The sequence below is a fragment of the Drosophila montana genome, unplaced genomic scaffold, assembly GCF_035044405.1.
Source record: "Drosophila montana isolate Dmon_TW-CO22-7 unplaced genomic scaffold, ASM3504440v1 contig_2127_1, whole genome shotgun sequence".
Classification (NCBI taxonomy): domain Eukaryota; kingdom Metazoa; phylum Arthropoda; class Insecta; order Diptera; family Drosophilidae; genus Drosophila; species Drosophila montana.
In genome coordinates this window covers 777,399-800,357 of record NW_026997035.1, presented here as the reverse complement: position 1 = coordinate 800,357, position 22,959 = coordinate 777,399, and the positions used below count along the sequence as shown (strand labels likewise).

The 22,959-nt window shown below is 37.8% G+C and overlaps 3 protein-coding genes across 3 annotated transcripts; 2 read left to right on the top strand and 1 right to left on the bottom strand.

Annotated features, from left to right (window-relative positions):
* The first annotated feature begins 3,839 nt into the window (after positions 1 to 3,839).
* Positions 3,840 to 4,638, top strand: Ir56b (Ionotropic receptor 56b). The gene has a single exon (XM_064680623.1). The coding sequence runs from the start codon at positions 3,840 to 3,842 to the stop codon at positions 4,629 to 4,631; it is 792 nt and encodes a 263-aa protein (XP_064536693.1). The 3' UTR covers positions 4,632 to 4,638.
* An 813-nt stretch (positions 4,639 to 5,451) lies between these two features.
* Ir56c (Ionotropic receptor 56c) lies at positions 5,452 to 7,435 on the top strand. The gene has a single exon (XM_064680506.1). It carries the CDS (start codon positions 5,452 to 5,454, stop codon positions 7,255 to 7,257), a length of 1,806 nt encoding a protein of 601 aa, XP_064536576.1. The 3' UTR covers positions 7,258 to 7,435.
* Positions 7,436 to 8,414: 979 nt separating this feature from the next.
* Ir56d (Ionotropic receptor 56d) lies at positions 8,415 to 10,346 on the bottom strand. Its single transcript, XM_064680622.1, has one exon. The coding sequence runs from the start codon at positions 10,344 to 10,346 to the stop codon at positions 8,415 to 8,417; it is 1,932 nt and encodes a 643-aa protein (XP_064536692.1).
* Between the last annotated feature and the right edge of the window lie 12,613 nt (positions 10,347 to 22,959).

Below are 22,959 nucleotides of genomic sequence, written 5' to 3'. Positions count from 1 at the left end.
TATTGAAGACACTTGAATCGATAGCGAAAAATAGCGTATATCAACTGAATATATATGTATATGTATCTCAATGCTTGGTCAAGCTTTTGCTACAGTTTGTCTACATTTCTTGCGCTCCAAACAACTTGTTTATGGAGCAAGTACGGCAATAACAGCAACAATAACAAGCAGCAACAGCAGCTGCAGCAATAACAATAACAACAAGAGTATAAAAACGAAAAATAAAATCAGCGGTGAAAGGCAACTGAGAGTAACCCACCCAACCCAACAAGTGGGAAAGACAGACCCAAAGCAACCAAACAACCAACCGACAGACCGACAACCAATAAACAAGATTTTGGTTTATGAATGAATTTAAATTTCGAGCAGGAGAGATAAAGCGCGAGGGTGAGAAGGAGATAGCGAGTGAAGCGGGCTGCGGGTAAGGGTGGGGCGACAGGGCGGTAGGGCGTGTTGCTTGACTTGGCATTTCAATTCATTTTGCTATCAACAGCATTTTGCGGGTTTTGCTGTGTGCAATTGCAGAACCAACTGCTTTCGAGTGGTGGGCAACTGTGGGGAACTTCCAACTGCGGTGGGGGGGAGTTTGAACACGAATAAGTTTAGGAAAAAATAAAAATTTTTGCATAAATTGACAACGAAATTTGAATATAAATATTATTATTTACATACTTATTAAGCTATGCATAGATTTGTTTTTAAATGAAATTATAAATACCGAAGGCACTTGTTAGCTCATAAAAATATTTGTTAGCACTTATTATTTGTAATATATATGTATGTTCATATATATGTATGCACATGAAAATGAAAATATCTTCAAGCTGTTAACAAAGATAATATGGACTTAAGCCTTAAAAATTCCCATTTAAAAATTATAGTTGGAAACTTTGAGCTGGTTGTATAACATAAAAATAACATGAAAGTATTTAATAATATAAAATAAGATAGATGTACGTGTATGTACATATTTCCCTTATTAATTAATCACAATTGACACGTAAAAAATGCACTTTGCTAATTGAAATAAATTAAGCACACATTAAAAGTGATTTTTTTTACATCGGGGCATAATATAAAAGCATTCAAATTTGTATTTAAGCACCATTAAAAAGATGAAAGCAAGAGCTTTGTGTTTACCGTTATACGCTTCGTTTTATGTGTACAATTGGATTTGTCCCTTTTTTTAGTAAACAGAGCTAAGCACTTAAGTCGACTAGGATATACTCACACCCAAATTTAACAGACAGCTTTGTTATATTTGGGTATTTAGGTCTAAATCAAATAAGCTCATGATTTTAAATCGCTTTAGAATGAAATGCGAAAAATATCTGTACATACAGTGGCTCACAGCTTATTTCAATATAAATGTGTGCAGATTCATATAGTACATGGGCCTCATATACCCCACGCCATTTGAGTGGGACGGGTATACAAAATTAACTGTGCCTTTAATGAGGTGCTGACTTGTATGCGACGGCTTATAACTCCTTAGGGGATATTCAATGATTCATATTTGTTTCCACTTAAACATATAGTTTGGCCTGTAATTGTTACACAAAACGAATAAATTCGTGGGCTAGTCCTTATCGCATTCGTTGCCTGGGGAGATAAGAAAGTACAGTTATGCCAATCGTGCATAAACCTGATAAGTCGCGTGTAAAATATGAATTATGGCAGCTGCTTTGAAATGTGAATTATGCCACATATTGGTTTATATTTGTAATCAATATGTATATAATTAATGTATTAATCATACGAGAATGTGCACAGCACCTGTTAGGCGACGATTAAATACCCTACATTTTCATATGCAAGAAAATGTGTAATTTTTGTTAAAGAAGTATTATAATAAATATTACAAAATTTAATTTAATTATTGCCAAGGCCTACATTTCAACAAATATTCCCACTCAATGGATTTTTCTAACTTGCTTGGCTACAAAAATGTCCCGTTATCGCAATTGCAACGGTAATACCAGACATTTCCACATAAACAAGTCTCAATTGCCGACAACTTAAATACACTGCATATATCCCGCTGAATCCAGTTTTTGTTTAATTTTTGCATTTAATGATTTTGTAATTACCCATAAGTACAATATTATTTCAATGGCACTTTCTGTTTTTATTGTGCGCTATTTAAAAATGCAACGCTGCTGGTCGTCGGAGGGGGGTGGGGCGGATCGGCGGAGAGCGGCGGGCAGAATCAAACTGGGCTGGGCTTTTATTTTTTTTTAACACCACTTTGGCGTTACGTGCTGCGAAACCCTTAAAATAAAAAACTGTAAAGTGTTTACATGTAAACTGGAAAATTACGAACACACACATATAGATAGAATACACGTGCGCACACACACACCTACACAAACACACACAGAGACAACATGCTGTAAAATTTTTGCACGGATTTATTTCTTTTTTGCAATTTTTGTGGCCTGCTTTTGGAATATGAAAAATGCCTGCATTTCTTTGTTGCACGTGTGTATATATATATTAATATATGTGTGTATTTGTGTGTTTGTGTGTATTTGTGCTATTCGTGTGTGAATATTCGCGCTCCAATAATCGCGCAAAGCGTTGGGCTATTTACATGTATTGACCGTATGACTATAAAGTATGTTAGTTCAGTCTCGTTTTTACAAATTAATTTTTGATAGCAAGCATGAAAAAAAAACTTACACACACATTGCCCACAACTAACTGGAGGCTTGACTGTATAGAATTCTGATTCACACATGCATTTAGAAGAGGTTAAAGGGCAACGAGAAAAAACTGCTCTTGATAATTGCTTTACAGTGGCTGAGATAAACTAAAAATGTCAAAAAATTATACATTTTTCGACCACGGCAATATACATATAACATATACATATATATATACATATATAGTTCCTCAAGTATACATATATATATCTAGCGTATATTTTCTGAATTACTTTAAGCTATATTTTAATTGATATATAAATATATATATGTAATTATATACTTACGCAAAAATTAACGCAAAAATATTTTGAGTACATTGCCAATACAACTTGTTAACCTAACGAAATCAAAGCAAGGAAACAAGTAAGTACATGAAATCATGAGAATCGCATAGTAGGGAAATATTTGAGAATTAATTGTTGCAAAGTTGAGAACTAAAATTAGCCCATCGTAGGTATAAGATATGTATGCATATGAGCATATATGAGCATATTCACACACATATGTACATACTGGCATACACATGCACACATACATATTTTTCATACATTCGTGCACCGAAAAAAGGTTACTACTGTCTTTGATCTTGCAGCTGGGCTGTGCATTGAACATCCGTCAGTCAGTCAATCAATCAGGATTGTAGTAGCATTTTAACTGATATTAGAAGAGGTCACAAACCAAATGTTGTGGCCTTAGTTCTAATAGATCCTGAGATCGGAGAGGAAAATATAGTTGCAGCGTTTTGTTGGTGTTTGCTTCATAAAAAAACCCCGAGATGCGCTCAAATCTAGATATAAGTTTTGTATTCCGGAATTACAAGAACTAGAACGAAATACATGAGCTTTGAATATTTGTTTAAAATATATTTTATACAAAGAAAGGTTAGGTTCTGCCCACAGTGCGTGCTTCATATGGAGCCGCCAACAAGTCTGCGAGCTCTCAGGGTCACAATTGATCCGTTGATTTTGTTTTATTTGGTTTTTTGCAGTCTCTGACTGTGACTATTCCGCTAATTTGCAGTTGCTTGGCATTAGAAACACGAGCCAGGTGCCCGCCCAGTAACAGCTTGTTGCGGACTTCTACTATAAATATGAGTTGCAGCACGAAAGAGTTAAACAGTTGGTTGGCAAAATGCCCGAGGAGAGCATACACTCGCCGTTTAGTTCCGAAATACCGCACGCGTTCATCTACAATGATACCAGAAAGGGGACAACCCTCTATTGTGGACCCTATTTGAGGTCCATTGAGAGTTTTGCGCAGAAATATAATTATCAACTGCAGCTGGAGCACGTGGAGAACTTGCCAAAGAAGTCGCTGATGCTGCAGCAGATAGCCGAGGGCTATTACAATATGTCCGTGCACGGTGTGAACATCCGATCCATGTCCGAGGATCCCTTGTCGAATTTAACGCAGTACAGTTATCCCATCGAGGTGATGAAGTTCTGTGTGATGGTGCCGCTGGCACCGGAGCTGCCCAAATGGATGTACATGGTCTGGCCGCTGGGTCGCTATGTCTGGACATCCATCTTCTTGTCCATATTCTATGTGGCCCTGCTGCTGCGTTACATACACCGACGGGAGACTGTCACCCGCTCCTATACGCGGAATCTGCTGCATGCCCTGGCCATACTCATGTACAGCCCGAATATGAATATGCAGGTGCAGCTGAGTCAGCCTCCAGTGCGTATGCTGATCTTCTACACGCTGCTCTACTTGCAGGGCTTTATATTGTCCAATTACCACATCAGCCACATGACCTCCTTCGACATGAAGCCGGTTTTCGTGAAGCCCATTAATACGTGGTCGGACCTAATAGAGTCTCGGGTGCGCATTATTATACCGGATACGCTGCTGGAGGAGCTGCGCATTTTGCCTGTGGTGGACGTTTCCTTGCTGGATCCCCAGTTCGAGCCACGCATTTGACAGGACTATCAGCAACTGCTGGTTAAACCGCCGCGCAAGTACGCCTATGTGGTTACACAGGATGCGTGGGAGTTTTTGGATCGCCAGCAGCGTGTGCTGATCCAGCCATACTTTCACATGTCCCAGGTCTGCTTTGGTGGGCTCTTCAATGCGTTTCCGATTCAAAAGAATGCACAATTCGCCGACCGCTTGGATCGCTTCCTTATGCATGTGCAGCAGGCGGGCCTGTGGGATCACTGGGAGAATATGGCCTTCATATATGCGGTACGTGCGCGTTTCGCTCAGGTCTTTCTGGACACCTATCCCGTAGAACCATTGAACTTGGAGTTCTTCAGCACCGCCTGGATTGTTCTGATCTGTGGCCTGCCCATAAGTGCTGTCGTTTATTGCCTGGAACATTTGTGGAGCCGCTGGAGAACAATGCGAAGAAACTACAGGATCTATAAAGAGTTTTAAATTTAATACTAATACTATTAGTATTAATTCCAGTCAAATTACAGGGTATTTATTGGCCGTGCACTTTCGTGTAACCAGCAAACTAGCTTAATGGGAATGCATAAACATTTACATATGGGAATCCCTGTAACAAGCCCAACATTTGTCGCTTGTTCTTAATTATTGTGCTAATTGTTGTGGTAATTTATGATATGAATCGGAGATTAAGTTAAAACAGGGCTTAACGTTGTTATAATTGATATGTAATCGATGCTCAGAACATGTAATCCCTGGAGAATAAGTCTGATACACTTAAAAGGTTACGATCCTAGACAAAACGAAGACATTACGCATACGCCCCGCGAACGTCTTGGAGCACTGTCATATGTATATGCCGTATATATTTGTGTTGTTCCTCTTGCAATGGGCTTGTGCCTGGAATTTGAGGTACATTAGCACAATGCTAATGGGCTTTAACAAATTGGGTCAGTTTCAGGATTTGGTGTGGTTCGTTAGCCCTCAGCTGAACAGCGAGCATATGGAGAATGTGGACAAATTCATACGCATACTACACGAAGCCTTTGGCCTGACTCAAATAGTTATCTTCAATAACTCGGATATGCGCATGAGTCTGTCGGCTGTTAGGCGCAATCAGGTAAGCGTCGTCTTCACCACCGGCCCCGACGATCCCATCATGCAGGTGGCGGATAAGGTGCTGCTGGGCAAGCACTATTATCTCTCGGTGTTCATGATAATGCCCAAGGTGGACGATATGGAGACGGTGTATGAGATATGCCGCTTCCTCAACGACAAACAGTTTGAGAACTCTCTCCTGTATTTCGAGTCAGCGGACGGCATTAATCAGCTCTTTGGCACAAATCAGTATCCCGTTGTGCAGTTCGAGAATCGCACAGATCTGATGAAATTCATGCGGAGCCGAGCCAAACAGGTGCTCAGCGCCGTGCACGATGTGGGCGGATATCGTTTTGCTACGCCCATGCGCGAGGATGCGCCGCATCTGTTCAGAGTTGGCGATCGGTACGAGGGCAGCACATACCGCATCATCGACACCTTTGTGCAGCATCTGAACGGCAGCTTCCAGGAGTGGGCACTGCCGCCGGATGAGCTTGGCGGGCGTGCGGTCAACATGAAGCAGACCCTGCAGCTGGTGCGTCAGCGCAAGGTTCAGTTCTCTGCCCATGCGTATGCCCTGTTCATGCCGGACGATGAGCTCGAGAAGAGCTACCCACTGCTGGTGGTGCGCTGGTGCCTGATGGTGCCGCTCTACAACAGCGTCTCCACCTACTTCTATCCGCTGCAGCCCTTCGACTGGACCGTCTGGTTTTTTGTGCTCGGCGCTTTTCTCACGCTCAGTTTGCTGGAGCTGATCTGGCTGTGGTTGGGTGCGGCCCATGCGGCAGCTGGACCCACAGCCGCTCTGCTTAACTCCTTTTGCTACATCATTAACATAGCCACTGGGCGGCAGCTCTTGCAGCCGTCGTTTTTGCGTCTTCTGCTACTTTTAGCTGTCTTCTTTCACGGCTTCTTTTTGTCGGCCAACTACACATCCACGTTGGGCAGCATTCTGACCGTGAATCTGTTCCACGCACAACTCAACACAATGGAGGACATACTGCGCGCCCAGCTGCCCGTCATGATCATTGACTATGAGCTGGAGTTTCTCTTGCAGCTGCACACGGAGCTGCCGGCGGAGTTCAGGCAGCTGCTGCGACCTGTGGACAGCGGCGTCTTTGCCCAGCATCAGCTCAGCTTCAATAGCTCCTTTGCCTACTTTGTCACTGAGGATAGCTGGCAGTTTTTGGATGAGCAGCAGCGGCATCTGAAGCAGCGCCAATTCAAGTTCAGCGACATCTGTTTTGGCTCCTATCACCTGGCCTATCCCATGCAGAAGGACTCGTCGCTGTGGCGCGACCTGGAGTACTATACGTTCCGCGTGCATTCCTCGGGACTGCTTTACTATTACGCCCGGCTCAGCTTCGAGTCTGCACTTCATGCGGGCCTTGTGCAGCGCCTGCAGGAGACCAAGGTCTACACATCGGCGGGTCTGCAGCATCTAGCCATAGCATTCATATTACTTTTGGCCATGTCTGCGATTGCAACTATCGTTTTTGCTTTCGAAGTGTTTTGGGCACGCATTTGGCGCCCGAGCACGGACCAAGTGAGGCCTTAAATTGACCATTACCTCAATTTGGGCGCCCGAGCAGATACGGGATTCAAGTATTAATTAACCTCAAAATTAATTTGCACTTATTCGCGCAAGAACAGGGTCAATTTGTGTTATTGATTTGATATTGACCTCGAAATAGAGTCGTTTTTAATTAGTCGTCAAACTTCAAGTAAAGATTTTTCAGGCGTAAACTATAAATTGAAAACTGAATACTTTCAAAATAAATTTGCTTAAAACAAATAAAACGAGAAAGAAGGGCTATCTTCGACACGCCGAAGATTTAATACTCTTGCAGACCCAACCTTTTCATAATGCTCATAGTGATTTGCCCGTATCTTAGAAGCACATGGAAAATAGTTAATGCCGAGTTTGGCCAAGATATCTTGAAAAACAGAAAAATGTTCCATACAACTTAATTTTCGACCGATCGTTCTTATGGCAGCTATATGATATAGTAGTCCGATGTAAATAAGATTTTTCATAAATGGAGGAAGCATAGTAAAACTAATAAATGGCGAGGTTAGTCACGATATCTTGATAAACCAAAATGTTTTTCATATAACAACTTAATTTTTGACCGATCGTTCCTATGGCAGCTATATGATATAGTGGTCCGATGTTGATAGGATTTTGCATATATAGAGGAGCATAGTAAAACTCATAAATGCCGAGGTTGGTCAAAATATCTTGATAAACAAAAATGTTTTTCGTACAAGAACCTACTTTTTGTCCGATCATTCCTATGGCAGCTTTATACAATAGTGGTCCGATCCAACTGGTTTTGACATATGTACAACAGAAAAAGGCACTTCTGCAAAGTTTCATAAAGATAGCTTAAAAACTGAGAGACTATCGATTCGGCTGTTAAACCTGACCATGAATATATATACTTTATGGGGTCGGAGATGTCTCTTTCTATGCGTTACACATTTCACGACAAAAATATAATACCCTCTGCAAGGGTATAACAATGACTAAATCCCAAAGAAAAAAAATCTTTTTGCCCGATCACGCTCTTTGAAATTTTCAAAAATTTTTAAATCTCATAAGCTTAAATATTATATTTAATTACTCATATAAAAAGGTGAGAATTCATGAGATTAATCTTAATAAAATTGTTGTATTTATATAACTTAATATTTAATAATATAATTTTACATTTATTTTCTTCTAATGCTTCTGCGCCTTCTTAAGATCCTGCGCAGCCTGTTCCACAGCTTAAGGCAGTATTCTTTGAGCACAAGCTGATGCCACTTCATCTCGAGCACAAAGACGAATCCGGCGAGCACCAGGCCTATGCACCAGGTGCGCATCATGCTGGAAAAGAAACTCATGCTGAGTGGCTGCGGCTGCTCGATCACAATAATCAGCCGTATGAAGCCCATGTACAAAGCCTCCCAGAAAGCCTCCCACTTCCAGTGAAGGCCCAGGCCAGATTCCTGGGAGATCAGAATAAAGTTCTGAAACGGCGAGCGCAGATGCGAGTCCAGATGCATGGGAAAGACATGATAGAAGGGACCCGTACATATCTGCGTCAGCCGAAAGACGGGCACACGCAGATGCTTCTGCAGCATGACAATTGTGTCCCAACGATCGGTGGACACAAAATAGCCAAAGGTGGCGTTCAGCAGGTCGCGATGCTGCTGAATAAAATTCGCATCCGCGATACTCACTTGCTTCAGGAAACGCGTCGGAAACTGTTCCGATCGGCTACTAAGTGCATTGTACTCAAATGTCTGCGCCAATATCCTCAGATTGGTATCAATGATGTCCTGCACAGTATTCAGCTGTCGCTGTGGCGGCGCCGAGGTGAAATAGCTGGTCATTTTGCTGATATACATATTGGAGGCGACCAAGCCCATGATGCTGAATACCACGTACAAATAGCGCATGCGGCGCGCAGCTGATCGAAATATAAATATTGGCGGACTGTTTGTCAGACTGCAGATGCACTGCAGCAGAGCGGCGCCCAGATCACGCGGACGCTGCGGCGTGCATAGCCAGATGGCAAAGCTCATGTAGAGCATGGTCAGGATCAACAGCAGCCAGATATTGTCCTGGAGTGCTTCGCGCAAATAGAGCTCCTGCAGCGAGTCATTGCGATAGGGCACCATCAGGCACCAGTCATTGATGCCAATGGGATAGCTGAAGCTCACCGAATAGTTGCCCACGAGATCCGTGTAGGAGTGTATCAGCGTCTCGTAGACGCCCTGTGCCACCAGCTCCAATAGATTGGGCAAATCGAAGGTCTTTATGGTCAGATTGGCGCTCGTGTCCAGCATTGTGGCATTCACATACTGCAGAAAGCCCTGAAATAATTTTGCACTTGTGCCGTAGACAGTCTTCTGATCGGCTCCCTTGAAAACCCGTGGCATATCATACAAAATGGGCGTGCTCAGCGTATAGCCCATCATATTGTTGTTGTACTGCCTGTAGAAGTCCCAGGTGCGCCAGTCTTGAGTTTTATTCAAAATGCTAAGTTTTGGATACGGCGCCAGTTGGTAAACATTGTCGTTGATGGTCAGCAGGAATGTGTTGATGAACTGCTTGGCCCAGGCCCAGTGCAGCACATCCCGGAATATGTTGGAGAACTGGGTGAAGGTATCGAAGTTCTCGTGATACTCGCTGCTGGTCAGATTGGGAAAGAGCACAAATATGGTTTTCAGCCAGCGCATGCCCTTCAGTCCCTGCGAGGCCACCTCCATAATGGGATCCGTGTGATGCGTTGTGAAGATCATGACCAGAGACGGCGTGCTTATGAGACTTCTTATCGACGTATTCGAATTGGCCGAGCTGTTGTTGTTTCTCACAATTATGCGCGGCACTAGCGGAAACTTCAGCCAGAACCGATTGAAGAAATCTGTGCCTCTGGCACTGTTCAGATTCAGTTTCTCGGATATGTACAAGATGAGATTGTGAAAATGGTAGACATTATCGATGCGTTGCACAACGTTGATCACAAATTTATTGTTAATCGATTGCAAATGCTTCACAATTGTCGCATTCACGGCATCCGCCGCTGCCGTCGGCGTCGGGTCCACCGTTTCCTCTGACGCTGGGCGCAGTATGAGCTCAGCTGCCAGTTTGTCCATTTTCATGGAACGATTGTCGATTCGCAACTGAAAGCTGAAGGTTCGGGCACAGGCCAAGGCGCAATCGGTGCTGCCTTGCGTGTGGTCCACTTGTGGTTAGGCATTGGCCTATGGTCCGAGTGTTGGCTTTGATTATTGCATTCCAACGCCAACAAGTTTGACATTTTGGACAAATGCGCAACCAGCAACGAGCATTTTATTGGCTGGCAATCAAATTGTTTACATTGGATGACAGCACCGAAGACACAGGAGCGAAGCAGGCTTGCAGAGGCCTAATTAAAGGGCGCATATTATGACAGCATTTTAAACAGCTCGAGAAATTGGTTTTAAAATAATAGAGTTAAATGTTAAAACAGACAGGGTTCGAACCCCCCACAAACGGAAAAAGATGAAAACTATTTTGTGTAGCCTTTAAAATTCGCAATACTTAAGTTTTTATATGTGGCCCCTTTTTGGGCGCCAGCTTGCAGCGCGCCTGTGTAGAAAAGTCCACGCGCTGTTTAGTGTACATGTTTATTGACACATAAAAACCGAAAACCCCTTTTGCTTTTATCTCAAGTGCAAATCAGTCATATTCGCTATTTAGCCGTATTTATGCGGAAAGGTCCATATAATTGGACAAATCGTTGTAGGACATGCGATGGCGGCCCGCCGGACGGGGCCGCAGCGACTTAAAGCGCGCTGGCCCAGGTTTAAAGTGTCATTATTGTGCCGTTTGGATTTGTGGCCGTTGCAATAGCAATTAAAAATCACGCATACGCAACTTGCAACACATAGCACGCACAGCACGCACAGGCATTTGCGGCGCACACATTTTGTGTTGCCTACTTTTCAGCGCGCTGCTTAAATGAGTTAAGGTTGCGGGTTTTAAGTTTCTAAACGTTTGCTCGCCTTGCTGTCGACATCGACTATCCGTTGAAAGGTCGTGCGTTGCATTCTTCATTAGGTTTTAATTGCTGTGAAATTTCATAATTGAGCCAAATGCCAGCAGACATGGCCATAAGCATGGCATAGCTTATCGAGTTACGTCTTGGTTTTTCGGCCAGCAAATGCAATTAGCCACACAGAGCGCACACACACAATACACTCCCAATGCACACACACACACACACACAGCAGATAGATACAAAGTCATCCATATTGTTGCCGGCTGGCAGCTTAAAATATTTATGATTGATGCTGGCTAAGGTTTTTCGCTTGAGATTGTCCCTAATGCCATATTGGCAGCCTTTGCTTTTGTGGCTCGGCTTTTGTTTGCTGGATGATTTGTCAAATATGGCGATTTGATGCTTACGTAATTGTAATGCGCATTACTGTAAGTCAATTCAATTCGCAATTGTTGTCACATTTTCACACACAAACATACACACACACACATAGTTGGGCTCAAGTATCGTGCGAACTAAAGCAGCTGGCCAACACCTGAAGCCACACTTGGTGTGGGGCGACTTGAGGGTGGGACATGTGTTTCAGGAAAAAGGCATCTGCTTAGGCATAAGACAGCACTTCAGCATTTTATTTTTCTTTTATTCTTTTTTGTTGGTGGTTTTTAATGTGTGCGCCGCAAGCGCTAAAACACATTAAGCCAGCTTGTTGAGCCGCATTCGCCTTTTATATATATTATTTTTCTCTTTTAAATGCTGCTCTGTCGCACAGTGTACGGAGTGTCTTATGCCTGAAAAGTCATGGAGTGACAAATAAAATTTTTCAATTTACAGCCTTGTAAACATACAATAAAAACAAGTTTGTTTGCTTGAATTAAATTAATGCTTTTGTCGAGCGAGAAATGTTCGGCATGGATCTAAAATGTAGCAACAATCTTTGATTAATTTATTTATCTCATTTTTTTGCAACTACATACTCATAACATTACGAACATGAAGCTTAACTAAATATGTTTTTGGCGATCTTTCTATATTTAAAATATGTAATCACATGTTTTAAGTAATATACAAGTACTATCGGGTATACCCTGTCTAGCCCATGCCAATTTTTGTGCTTACAATTTTTAATACATCTTTTCAGTTCAGTTCCCGCCCGTGAAACATTTTTATCTGCCCGTACTATCTTGAACTCCACATTTGAAAATATATTTAAAGCACATCGAATAAAGAACTAAAAGATGGAATTAACGGTTTCCGGTCATGGTAGTCTTGTGGTGAGAATATTGAATCCCAAAAAATAAACTTGCGTCCATTAAACCATTTAAATAAATAAACCAAATAAATTCTCACAAAGATCTTTGAAAATGAGTTTCATCCCGATTATATACAAAAAAGTTGTAAATATTCTTTGACCCGCATTTTGCAGGTCTCAAATGAACTTTCTTAAAGATCATTGCGAATAGGCTTCCACCCGAAACTTTGCCCATTCCACCTTTGCTCCGCGTTTATCATCCAAGAAGAGTGGATTTCACGAAGAATGTGAAACATGTTTCAGGTGAATTTTCACTCAGATCTTTGAAAATGATGTTTAACCGATCGGATGTAAAACAAAAAACTTGCATGCAACCATTTTCCGCTAATTTACCACAGTTGCGGGTAGAATTTCCAAAAAAAGTGGAAACACTACTCATTAAATTCTTGAGTAAGGCTTTGAAAGGGAGCTTAAAGCCGATCGGACAAAACTTAAAACTGTCCCTCAAAAGATCTGTTAATCGTATTTTCCATTGAGGAATCTTGAATTCTGCGAAAAGGTAAATTACGTCTCAAATGATTTTTTATAAAGATGGGTTGAAACCGAAACTTCACCCTCCGAATCCTTGACCTTAATTTCCACCCTTAGAAATTGATTTCCCAAAATGTTTTAAGCACCAATAACTCAGTCAGTCAGGACAAACAGTTTTCTATATAGAGACAAATATATATTTGTTACTTCGTACTCACCATTAAATTCACACGTACGAATATTTTAGTAGGCGGGAGACGAACTTTTATATAAACACTGAAACAACAAAAAAGCAAAGATAATGAAAATTATGTTTAAAATGCAGCTTGCTTGCTTACTTGATTATATGAGATTGAGGTAGTAGACCAATTTCTCAGCACAACATGCACACATATTTAAAGTCGCAGTCTCCTCCAGAGTTGAAGTCACTTGAAATGTAATCTAATGGACTTACTTGAATTCATGAGAATCGCGTAGTAGGGAATTCATTTTGAAAAAGTTATGTATATGCATACATTCACAAACATAAATGCATACATAATGTTTATATAAATACATGCATACACACATGCATACATACTAACATACATACACACATATATAAAAACACACATATATACACGCACACATACATACATACCTACATATATAAACACACACAAATTACATATATACATGTGTGTATGAGTGTATACATATATACATACATAGATCCACAATCCATACACATAGGCATACATACGTACTTAGATAGAACAATTTAAAAGAAACTAAATTTTTTTTTCGCCGCACGGAAATATGTCGTTTCGAAATGTTATATCTCTGCGCGGAGATGTATTGTTTTTAGGTCGTTGGAGTTATGACGCTTTAAAAAGACATAATCTCGCTATGATCACGCCGGCGGAGTTATGTCGCTGTCAATCGTCATAATTTCGCCGGGAACAAAGCGACCTAATTTCACGGAAAACATTAACAGGGCGGAGATATGTCGGCGGAGTTATGTCGCTTTGCCTTTATATTATACTATATATTATATTGTATTATTATATTTTTTTTTTTTGTTATTAATATTTATATATAAATAACTTATTTATCAGATATGATGAATGCATTAAAGAAAATCCATATGAAATATACTAAATGTAACTTAGAGTTTTTCTCCAAACTTTGCTTTTAGAAATAAGTTTCTTTTAACATATTTCCAGCTCTGACCACATTTTGTAAATCTCACAGCTATAAACTAAATGTTCTAGTGTTATATCCACCCAGTCTAACGGACTCAAAATTGAGTTATAAATTTGCCAGCTCCATATACATTTTTTTTTATACATTTCTATCTGCTTTATTTTTGTGTTTTTTGTTTGCATGAAGTATCTTATTTCAAATTGTTTTAGTTACACTTTTTTTGTGCCAGCTCCAAGTCTAAATGTATCATGTGTAAATGTGTTGCTGCATGTGTGTGTGTGTGTTGTGTTGTGTGTGCTTTTGCCATTTCGTAACGGAAGCAAAATGTTGCGAGTGTGCAAAAGTAGTTGAACGAAGGCCCTCGAGTTGTTTCGTTGCCCGTTGCTCATGTCAAGTGCCAGCTGCTGGCCTCCGTGCTGTGTCCTTATGTGCTCATGCCCTCCATCCGACAGCTGGGCTGCACTCTCGACATTTAGCGCCGCCCACACGCTTACCGCCCCCAGAGACCACCGCCCAGCCGTCCGACCGCCCAACCTCCCAACTGGCGAGCAGGTGTGTTTGACTGGCACCGCAGCATGTGTCGAAACATTGCCAACCGCTGGTCGCGGTGTGTGTGTGTGTGCGATGGTGTGTGTGTGTGTGTGTGTGTGTGTGTGTGGCAGCAACTAACTGTTAAGCGAAATTACCGCAATCTCCGCACGTCGAACAATTTTTAATGCTGAAAAATGTATTTTCTAATTTTCTCGCACCAGAGTGTTTTTCCATTTTTCCCCTGACCAAGTTTATTTTGGCTTTGTCAGTTTTGCGGGCTGTGCGAATGGACAACAGGTGTAACTAATGGGCGTGTGTGTGTGTTTGTGTGTGTGAGCCCTCTGAGCACACCTGTAATATTAATGAAAAATAATTATTTCACCATTGAAACTTACTTTTTGCCAGCATGGCAATAGCTTTAAGACTTTTTAGCTTCGCATGTGCAACATCATTTTTTATAATATTTCTTTTTTTCACCATTTTTATTGAAGCAAATTTTTCTTGCTTGTTTTTTTCTCCACCTGGTGGATGCGCATCACTGGCAAATGCAATTTGCACATTAATATCTGAGCGCAGCTAATTTTCAATATGAAACCGACAAACTTGCAGCTTGGAAAGGCTTTGGAAAAAAGGCAATTTCCGCTTTTTTGATGCATTCTTTAATGGGCCCCGTTGAGCTCGGATAGGTGGCAAGTGGTTGCTGGTGGGGCTGGTGGGGCTGGCGGGGCTGGTGGGGCTGGTTGAAATGTGGCGGCAACGTAGCCGATATGCCATTATGGTAAAAGTTTGTGTGCCAAGGAAAATGTGCGAAAGAGAAAAGCACTAATAATGTTATTCGATACGAAGTGTGTGGGGCCGAATGTTAAACGGGACTAGAAATGACGTTGTGGAATTATGTATGATATATAACAGGGAGTCTAAACTTTCAATATGGTTGGATGAGGTTAATATGTAATCAAAATGAGAGAAAGGTTACGCTTACGCTGCCAGAGGATGTCAGGAAGTGTGCAAGAAGTTCGAGTTTCCCATTGGAGGTCAATGAATGTTAATCGTGACATAATTATAAATAAATAGGAAAAAAGTGTATACATATAAATTCATTAATTGTAAAATATCCTGTTTTTTTAAAGGAATTAAATGTTCACTTATATTTCATTTATTTAACTCATAATCTAAACTTTAAACAAACATAAACTAAAGGAAAATAAATCGGGGTATAATTTAATGATTATTAAGTATGCCCTAATTAATGAGTCTTACTAGTCACAGATGGATGTATATAGAATAAAAAAAATAAATACCTAAAATAATTTAAATAAAATAAGTAACATAAAAAAAATAACAAAAGTAAATAAATGAACAAAAATATATATAAAATGAATAAAATTTAAAATATTTCTTTAATTATGATCAGATGTATATCTTTAACGGGCTTTCTTATGCAAAATGTATAATATAATTATTTAAGGGCTGCTAACTGTATGAAATATATTTTAAAAAAAATAAACCCTCCTCCATTCTCAACTCTTAATTACATAACCAAAGGCACCGTACGAGCTGCTGCTTAACTTTATTATTATAAGCAGTTGGAAAGTTGTTAAGTTGTTGTTGCTTTGGCAGCTGCTCTTTTAAGCGGCTGGCATTTTTTTAGCATCTGGCAAAGATTTCTTCTCCGGTTGCCTTTTCTTGCTGCATAATTTAGCCATTTTATGCAGCAGCGAAAAATGTGAAAAAAGAATAAGAGGAGCAGGAAAACGTGGCTGTGTTTTCACGCCATTTTGCCAGCGTTTGCCTCTTGCCTCATTATCTCTTTTGGCCAAGCAACAATTGTTGTTTGCAGGCAGTCAAGAAATGTTTGTTAAATGACTGAAACTCAACTTTTTTCGGGGTTCTCCTTTTTTAATTATTTTTTTTCAGCATGATTTCTCGGCTGTTCGGTTGCTGCAGCAACGCGCTGCCCGCTCATTTAAGTGCAACTTTTTGGCTGCACTACAAAAATTCTTGTAATTAAACTAATGAAGTCATTTGCTGCTGCTACTCACTGACCTTTGCCCCTCGACCCCACATTTACGACTTGCAAGTCAACATTTCAACTATGCGAAGTTCAGCGCTTAATTGTCTAGTATTCCATATCAGGCAACAGCTAATGCAATTTGATAAACTAGTCTCAACTTTTCCATGTGGTCGCAATTGCCGTTCAGATTTTCCTTTTTACTTTTATTTCTATTTATTACGAGTTTGCAATCTGTGCGTTGTTAAGTGTCATATTTTGACATTGAGTAATATTAATTGAGGTTTCTTTTGTTCCTGTCGGTTTGTTGTTGCAGCCAAACTGTCAAATAAAATAGAATGCAATAAAATGATTTTACAAAAAACAAAAGCTGTGGTCATCTCCATCACATGTTGTATAATAAAGAGAATTATCGAACTGAAAAATTAATAAACTTAAATTTAAATAATTACAAAAAATATCTTTACGCGATAATAAACAAATTATCGGAAACGATGGTTTCTAAATGACCTGTATGCTGGAGAGCTTAAATAACCAAGATCTTGAAAAATGCGTAAGAACATGATCAATAACTGTTCTTTTTCTTTCAGCATTCAACATTTTTTGAATTGTGCTCTAACAGATTGTAAGTCAAAATTGTGATGTGCACATTTTTAAATGCCAATTGATAGCTGGGATCCGTTCGAGTTTGAAAAGGTGTACTCGAAAATCGGACCGTAATTAGCCGAGATATGCGAAAAAGTTGAATATTGCACAATTATAACGGCATCGTCTTTTCCCTGATAAACGGGATTCGATAGTCCTGGTTCGTATGAGTTACCGAAATAGGACAATATATATTCGAGATAGTCTATGTTCAATATTATTAAAATCTGGACGTCGCACAAATCGCATGCCTATGAGTATGCAGTGTGATTTCCTAGAAGTTTCTTCTGCGTGCGGAATATTAATATGCACTGGTATTCTATATTTGGATGCTCTGCAAGTATTTGGCTACTGCTTGTCAATGGAAATTTCGGGTTAAATAACTTTCTGATATCCATCATGAAAGTGCCACCAGAGAAAGCAAAACTTACCACAGCATGTTGCTGTCAGCAGCACAGATTGTGCAGCAGCACCTTGAACATGCAACATTTGGGAACTATGCAACAGAAGGCGGAGTTGAGCCAGCGAGTTGGCAAGTCGGCGAGTCGGCGACCACCCAGGGTAAATAAAAGTTTTCAATTTGAATTTAATATTTAATTTTAATTGTTATTTATTCGCATTTCGGTTTGCTTTTACAATATGTTTTCTTTTGTATGCATAAAGTTTGCTTTTATAACTTGCCACGGCTTACAATGCTGTCATATTACTCTGGTAATTGTTATTATTGTTTGCTGTATTTAAATGTTCTGGTTTTTGGTTATTCTTCGCACATACGATATTACGAGCACGAATACGATTACGTGTGATGTATGAACATTTTATATTTATCTTTTCTTTGGGGGGTTTTCCTCGGCTTTTGCTTTTGCTTTTGCTAACGTTTATTGTTGAGTTTTCCTAATTGTTGCCTGTAGATTTTATAATTGTTTGTTTTGTTTTGTTTTGTTTCGTATCGTTTTAAAGATTAGACAACATTTCTTGGGCCTCGAAGTAAACGTTTACCTTGCTTGTGTTTGCTTATGTATTTTTTTTGGCATTTCAATTTTATGTTTATGTTTTTAGTTTTTGTTTTTCATTAAAAATTAAATAAAATCTCATAATTTTGTTAACAAATGTCGCAATGCGCTTAACTAAATTGTGTTTATTTTGTTTTTGTTGTTACTTTTGTTTTTTATTTTTCTTTACAATTAAAATTTGCGCTAACAGTTAAAAATGGTCTCTTGTCGTTAAAGAGTTGTCTTTATCAAGCAATTATTTGTATTTAATTTATTTTTTTAATATTATAATTACAATATTTAGCTAATTTGACACTTAAAGCGGAAAAACTTAACAACTTTTTGTTGGTTGAGTTGCCTTTTTTTGTGTTTTTTATTTATTTTTAAATTTCTGCGATGATTTTCAATACACACTTAACAGCTATATAACATTTATTTATTTTATATATTTTTTGTATTATATTTATCATTTATTATATTCATTTTAGCTTGTATTGTATGTAGTCGTTACCGTTAAATTTTGCTACTAATAAAATATATTTGATGTATGTATATTATTATTATTATTATTAGTTTAATTAATGCTATTAAATTGTATTTACTTGATGTTCTTTTTGTTTTTGTTTTTCTTTTTTTGCATACATGAGCATCGCCTTGGAGTCCTACAGGCGGCAAAGTATGCTGTATATGCCACAGAGACAGTTGTTACGCTTTAAAATATACTCAAGATTTCTTTAAGTTTTAGTTTAAGTTTAAGTTTTACTTTTCATTTAGTTTAATTTAAATATGGTGGTATTTCTGCAGTCAGCGTTGAGAAGAGCATCTCTTGTAGGTGATGGCAAACATGTCTTTAGATATTGATATACCCTACATAAGGTAGCATTAAATATGTATGCATATCAATTTGCATTGGAAAAGGACTTGTATAGTTTTTTTGTCTGGTTTGTTTGTTTTTTTCTTTGCATCTTGTTGGAAGAGCAGCTGGTGGGTAGTTCTAAAACATGATAGATACAAAGTTATAGATACATCTATGAGATACTGGAATGCTTGAGTGCTGTTTGGTTGGCTTGAAATTAACTATGAATTCCCAGGCATCAAATGCAAGACTTGCTCAAAATGTACACACTTAACGTCCCAAATCATTAGCACCCGATAAGTTAGCAATTTTTTTTAATCAAGACTTGTGCCAAAAAGTTCTTTGGTAATACGATTGAAGCAGCTGTTAGCCTATTGCTTGAGACAGTTTTGCATGGCTTGTTAAATATTCTCTTAAAGTTGTTCATTTTGTTTGTTTTTTTTTTTTTACTTTTATACTCGACCAGGTTGCACCACAAACACTTACAAATCGTCTACTTACAAAGTTTTGTTACACAGTTTATTTATATATTTTGTTGTGGTTAGTTACTTGTCGTTTGTTGTGTGTGTTCACTGTATTAGCAACATCGAAAAATTTGTCCAAAAAGGATTTTTGCATATGTATATATATAAGATTATCCTGTATAAGTACATATGTGTATATTCTCTATATAGTATATATAGTATTTAATAGTTATTATGTATAATGTGTATATGCTGTATATAATTATCTTTTAGTTACAAGCACGAGTACATGCCGGGTACTCGAACTGTACGTTTATCGAACTTTCATGTCGTCTTTAATGTTAAATGTTCTTCTTCTTCTTGTTGTTTTTGTTGTTGTTTTTTTATAGTTACATTTATTTAGCATAGACACAATTTGTTCACAATTTTCTCTAATTTACTTTTATTTTGTTTTTTTCTATATTTTTGTTTTTCAGATATAGAGGCGGTGGCTTTTATTTGGACTCCATTTATACATTTAGTCAGTGAAATAAAAAATAAACAAAAAAATAAAAATAAAACACAATATATTTATAGAGCTAATGAACTGATCAAAATCAAGTCAAAGAGCTGTGTTCTGAATTTCACGTTCCCACTAATTGCAACAAAATTTAAGCGACATTGTATACTAAAGCTCCTTTAGAACTTGAGCATATCCGAAAAGTATGCTATATATATTTACGTGATTTGCATGTGAATTTGAAATTCAGAACATGGAATTAGCCTAAGAGTATGCTACAATAAACATTTACTCAATAATGTTTGCTTTGAAAAACAAAAATAACAACACACACAAACAAGAGTCAAGTAAATTGTACATAGTTAAGTGCATATGTGTTGTATATATATAAATCTTTAAATATTTTTCTTTATATATATATATATAAGTACATATATATAGCAAAATCACATTTGATTTGGTGACCAAAAAAAACTACATCACGCTTTTCGAATCGTTTTGTTAAACTTCTTCTTCTTTTTTTTTAATACAAATGTAAATTGAGTTAGGCTTGCCAAAGCGGAAGTGAGTGACTGTGCTTGTGTAAGAGTGTATGTGTGTGAGAGTGAATGTGTGTGTGTGTTCTGGAATTGATTTCGCAGCAATTTACGAGAAAGTTTCTTTTTGTTTTTATGTTTTGCAACTACTACATAAAGTACCTTTGTTTGTGGCTAAAGTAACTCTTTTTGCACATCGAATTTTAATTGTTTTTGGCTTAAATATTTAACTGTATTTTGTTTTTGTTTGTTATTTGTATACATATACATACATATATAGTATTTATCTATATATATATATATATATGGAGTATATAATTACACAACTACAGTTAAGTTTAACTTGAAATTGACATTAGGATCGTTTGGTTCGCACGCATCGGGAAATGCATTCAATCGAACTTCTTGTTGCTTAAATACACAAAATTAGATTTCTAATTACACCCGAATTTGTTGTAAATGATAAATAGTTGTTAGTGCATTTAAATCTATGCGTATGTATACTGTTAGTATGTATTTACCTTATTATATAATTGATTATTGTGCAGTTCTTGCTACGTTCGACCGAAAATAATTGAAAGACAATTGACACTAAGCTAAGTTTTAATTGAAGTGCGTTTACATTTAATTGGTGTAATTTATTGTTATTGTTTATTTATATATGCTTTAAGAACTAGGCTTAAATGTAAGTTTTACTTTTATGTTTACTTCTTCATGTCACAAAGAGAACGAAAACTAGTCAACCACATGGCAATTGGATCTATGAGCAAATTGTTGAACCTTTCATTTCATTTCGTTTCACATCTTTTTCATTTCCTAATCTGGACCTTTTCGACTTCTTTAAATGTAAATTATTGTACCCATTTTTTTTTTATATTTTGCAATATTGCTTAGTTTTTATATCTTTTTTTGTTCTTAGCGCAACACATTTATAAAAATATAAAACAAATACGAAACAAGCAAAGGAAAATAATACAAATTTGGTTTTCAATTGCCATATAAAGTTATATAAATATTTTATAATCTCTATTACATTAACTTTCAACTAAATGTTCAATTTTTTCAATATTTTTAAACACATTTTTCCATTCTCCTTTTTTTACAGTATTTTCATATACATATGTATGTATATACTTTTAATATTTACACTATGACGCATTTTATGGAATCGTGTGAGTTTTTTAAGTCTGCTTTTTATTTGAATATATTTTCAATGTTTTTTAAAGTAAGTTCTGCAATATCTTTTATCAAGGCTATATGTTAAATTTTATATTTTATTTATAAAGTATTTTCATCTCATTAAATATTTTTTTATTATAGTTTTACACGAAGCAACAAACTGGCTAAAAAGCTAAAATCATAGCAATTTTTATGAGCAAAACGTTGTATAAAATAAAAGAATTTATTTAAAATTGTAAACAAACTTTATGTGTAAGCAACAAAAATTTGGTCCCTTTACTTTGTGAATAATTAGAACTGTTTTCAGTAGCCGAGTCGAGACTCGGTACAGCTCTAATTATTCCATTTATATTACAAATCAGCTGAAATTGAAAAGTTTGTATCAAGATATATATATATATGTTTTAGGTGTAGTTGTAGTAAATAAGCTCTTTCAATATTTTCCAGCAATTTTAATATTTTTAATGCATTTTTGAATGACGAAATAAATATGAAATGGAACCAAACAATAGGGAGGGGAACAATAGATAAGTTAAATTTTAAATAAAAATTCAATTTAAAATCTAAATAAATAAATAAATTAAATGAATTTTTTAAATAATAATTGACTGCCCCTGAATTGTAATTTATTATATTTGTATTTAAGTTTTTATTGCATGGGTTTGGGTTTGGGTTGTCATTCAGATTCAAGCTAGAGCTGAACGTTTTTTTTGGTTTTTTTTCGTGTCAAATTTCGTGCCGGTTTTCGTGCCTACACGAGCTCATCTCTAGCGCCGACTGCTGCTGCTGAATGCCATCAATCAATGGTCAACGAGTTAGACACATACGACATGCAATTTAACGCCAACTACAATAAAACCAACCAACTAAAAGACAACAAAAAAAAACTATCTAAAGCATAGAATAAGCCAGCGAATAAATAAGAAAACGGCAGCCATTGTTGTGGCAACAAATAAATAAAATAAAAACTAAATAAATAGAGCTAAGATAAATATAGCATAGAAAACGGACTCAAACGGAATGACAATGGCAGTCGAAATACCAGGGA